Source organism: Mandrillus leucophaeus, unplaced genomic scaffold (genome assembly GCF_000951045.1).
Source record: "Mandrillus leucophaeus isolate KB7577 unplaced genomic scaffold, Mleu.le_1.0 Scaffold86, whole genome shotgun sequence".
Taxonomy (NCBI): domain Eukaryota; kingdom Metazoa; phylum Chordata; class Mammalia; order Primates; family Cercopithecidae; genus Mandrillus; species Mandrillus leucophaeus.
In genome coordinates this window covers 2,258,084-2,260,786 of record NW_012109363.1, presented here as the reverse complement: position 1 = coordinate 2,260,786, position 2,703 = coordinate 2,258,084, and the positions used below count along the sequence as shown (strand labels likewise).

At 53.6% G+C, this 2,703-nt stretch overlaps 1 protein-coding gene across 1 annotated transcript in view; it reads left to right on the top strand.

The window, feature by feature from the left end:
• Positions 1-2,703, top strand: part of TNFRSF10A (tumor necrosis factor receptor superfamily, member 10a) — a 60,870-nt gene that overhangs the window by 37,274 nt on the left and 20,893 nt on the right. The window contains exons 3-7 of the mRNA XM_011968852.1: positions 230-262; positions 572-737; positions 1,783-1,856; positions 1,944-2,048; positions 2,632-2,670. Coding sequence (XP_011824242.1) covers positions 230-262; positions 572-737; positions 1,783-1,856; positions 1,944-2,048; positions 2,632-2,670 — 417 coding nt within the window. The remainder of the gene's footprint in view (positions 1-229; positions 263-571; positions 738-1,782; positions 1,857-1,943; positions 2,049-2,631; positions 2,671-2,703) is intronic.

Genomic DNA, 2,703 nt, shown 5'->3' with positions numbered 1-2,703 from the left:
GTCTTCATCATACCCTGTTCCATGGTTCTGTCTTAGGTCCATAAAATGAAACAGAAAGAAATCATTTTTATAATGCATGCCACCTGGTAGTGCAAACTATCAGCTCCAAGAGGATAGGGGCATCATTACAGCACAGAGAAGGCCTGGCCGAGTGGACAGGGCTGAGTTTCAGTGGCGGTACGGGTCTGCTCTGGGGTCACACTCCCCCTGGGCTCTGTGCTCCTGGCAGGTTCTCGGCCTCACTTAGCCTTCAATTTCTCAGGTACCTCCCTCCTCCCCAGCACGCTGGGTTTCTGGGAAGTCATCCAAGGGTTCCTCTTCTTGCAGACGCTCTCAAATGATACCTGTGCCTCCTTTGCTACTGACCATGCAATCTAAATGGTGCTTTTTCCCTAATCTGATGTAATAACGAATCATGGTCCTTTTGTATGACTCCAAGTGTTGGTGAGAGCTGAAGGGTGGGTGTCCTGTATGAGCCCAAGTGTGCTGGTGCAGAATCTGGCCCTCAGATCTCCTTGGCAAACTGAGTTGAGCTGAGCTGAGGGGAAGGGGGTTGGGGTGGTGAGGAAAGATCAAGGGACACGTCAGGGAAACACATTCCCAAAACCTTGTATTCTGTCATCAGATGAAGAAGAGAGAAGTGCCTGCACCAGGACCAGGAACACAGCGTGTCAGTGCAAACCAGGAACTTTCCGGAATGACGATTCCGCTGAGATGTGCCGGAAGTGCAGCACAGAGTGAGACAGCAGCCAAGGGGCTCCCAACAGCCTCAAAGAACCCCCAGAAGCAAGGAACCCTAAAAAACCTGAGTCTCCTTGTACCCCTATCTTTCAGCCCTGACCCCATGGCGCCTCCACCCCCATGGGTGTCCCTGAGCCTGTGGCATCTCCTGAGCCTGCAACCTGCCCCTCCTGGTTCATCTGCCTGTCCCCACCCCTGTCCCCTGCAGTGGCCCCTTCTCACCCCTCCCCATCACTAGTCCCCTTGGCCAGGCTGACTTGTTCACTTGGCTCAGGAGGCCATGACTTAGGGCCAACAATAGAAGTACATGAAATATTTTATCTTGAAATAATAAGAAAATAATGGTATAGAATCCAGCCGGGGTTATATTTATATTTAAACAAATTGAGTTATAAAATGTAATTTTTAATATTTGCTTTTAATTCAAGAAGACAGAAATGCCCACAGCCCGCAAAAATCATAATAAGGCCATGGGTGAAGCTCCTTCAAGTTCCCATGAGGACCTGAGCCCACTCAGCCGGCCTCATCCCTGGCCCCGATTTCCCAATAAGTCCTGTCTTTTTCCTATTTTGGTTTTGGAAGCAAAGAGTAACTTGCTCTTCTCTGGTCTTCCAGTGTTTGCTGTGACTGAGAGGAACCAGCAGACAGGTGGGGCGAGGGCTCACTTGTACTGTGGGTTAACTGGAGGATGGGGCTCAGCTTGTGGCCACACGGGTGTGTGGCCTTCCCCTGGAGTGTGATTCCTCCTAACGCAGCCTCCCCTGCAGCCCAGGGAAGATTAATGTTTGCCCGGCACAGAAGGCTCCTGGAGCTGCAGCTCTGACCATAGGGCAGGGAGGCCGAGGGGCTAAAGTGCACATGCTCAGACCTTTCCCCAGCCTCAACAAAGGAGCAGAGTGGGACCCCCTGCAGACACGATGAGACTGTCCTTCCCCTGACGCCTTCTCAGGGACACTGGGGAAGGGAGGGTGGCTCCTCTTTCATCCCACCTGGCCAACTTTCCATCAAGAGTCCCCCCTCTCCCTCCCTGTGTGTATCCAGGTGTCCCAGAGGGAAGGTCAAGGTCAAGGATTGTACGCGCTGGAGTGACATCGAGTGTGTCCACAACGAATCAGGTACAAAGCACACTGGGGAAGCCCCAGCTGTGGAGAAGACAGTGACCAGCAGCCCTGGGACTCCTGTCTTTCCCTGTCTTTTCTCAGGCAATGGACATAATGTATGGACGATTTTGATTGTGACAGTTGTGATTTTGGTTGCCCTGTTGCTGTTGGTGGCTGTGCTGATGTTCTGTTGGTGCATCGGCTCAGGTAGGTGCTGGCTGAGGGCAGGGGCGCTGGGCACTCTCTGCCCTGCCTCCTCCTGTTCCCACAGACAGAAACGCCCACGCCTGCCCCAAGTCCTAGTGTCTCTGGCCTGGCTCTATTTTCCTCCTTGTGATCACTCTCCATCCTTGCATCCTTGCACCCCTAGGACCCTGGTCTCATCCGTCCCTCTCCCGAGGCTGGGCGTCCCCTCATCTCCCAGCCAAGTCTGGGAAGGCAGGGCCAGTTCCTCCGTTGTTCAGGACCAGCCAGGCAGGGGGCAGTCAGCTCCTCAACTGGGTGACAAGAGTCGGGATGAGAAGTGGTCATGGGATTTATGTAGCTTTGTTCAGAGCAGAGCACAAAGCAGAAAACAGCAATTTTCCATGTGTTTGTTTTTAGCCTACTTCCCTTATACTCCTCCTCCTGAAGGAGCTCCCAAGTTAGCAAGGCCTCATGTAGATCCCCAGGCCCGGTGTTTCTTGTCCAGTGTCCCAGCCCCCAGCCCACCCCTGCCCAACACTGCCCTCTAAGAAGGAGTGCTGCATGGGCCCTTCCTGGCCACTAAGGGAACTGCCTTCTCTTCTAGGTTGTGGAGGGAACCCCAAGTGCATGCACAGGGTGAGTTGATTTCTCCAGGAGCTGGGGCCATCAGGGGCTC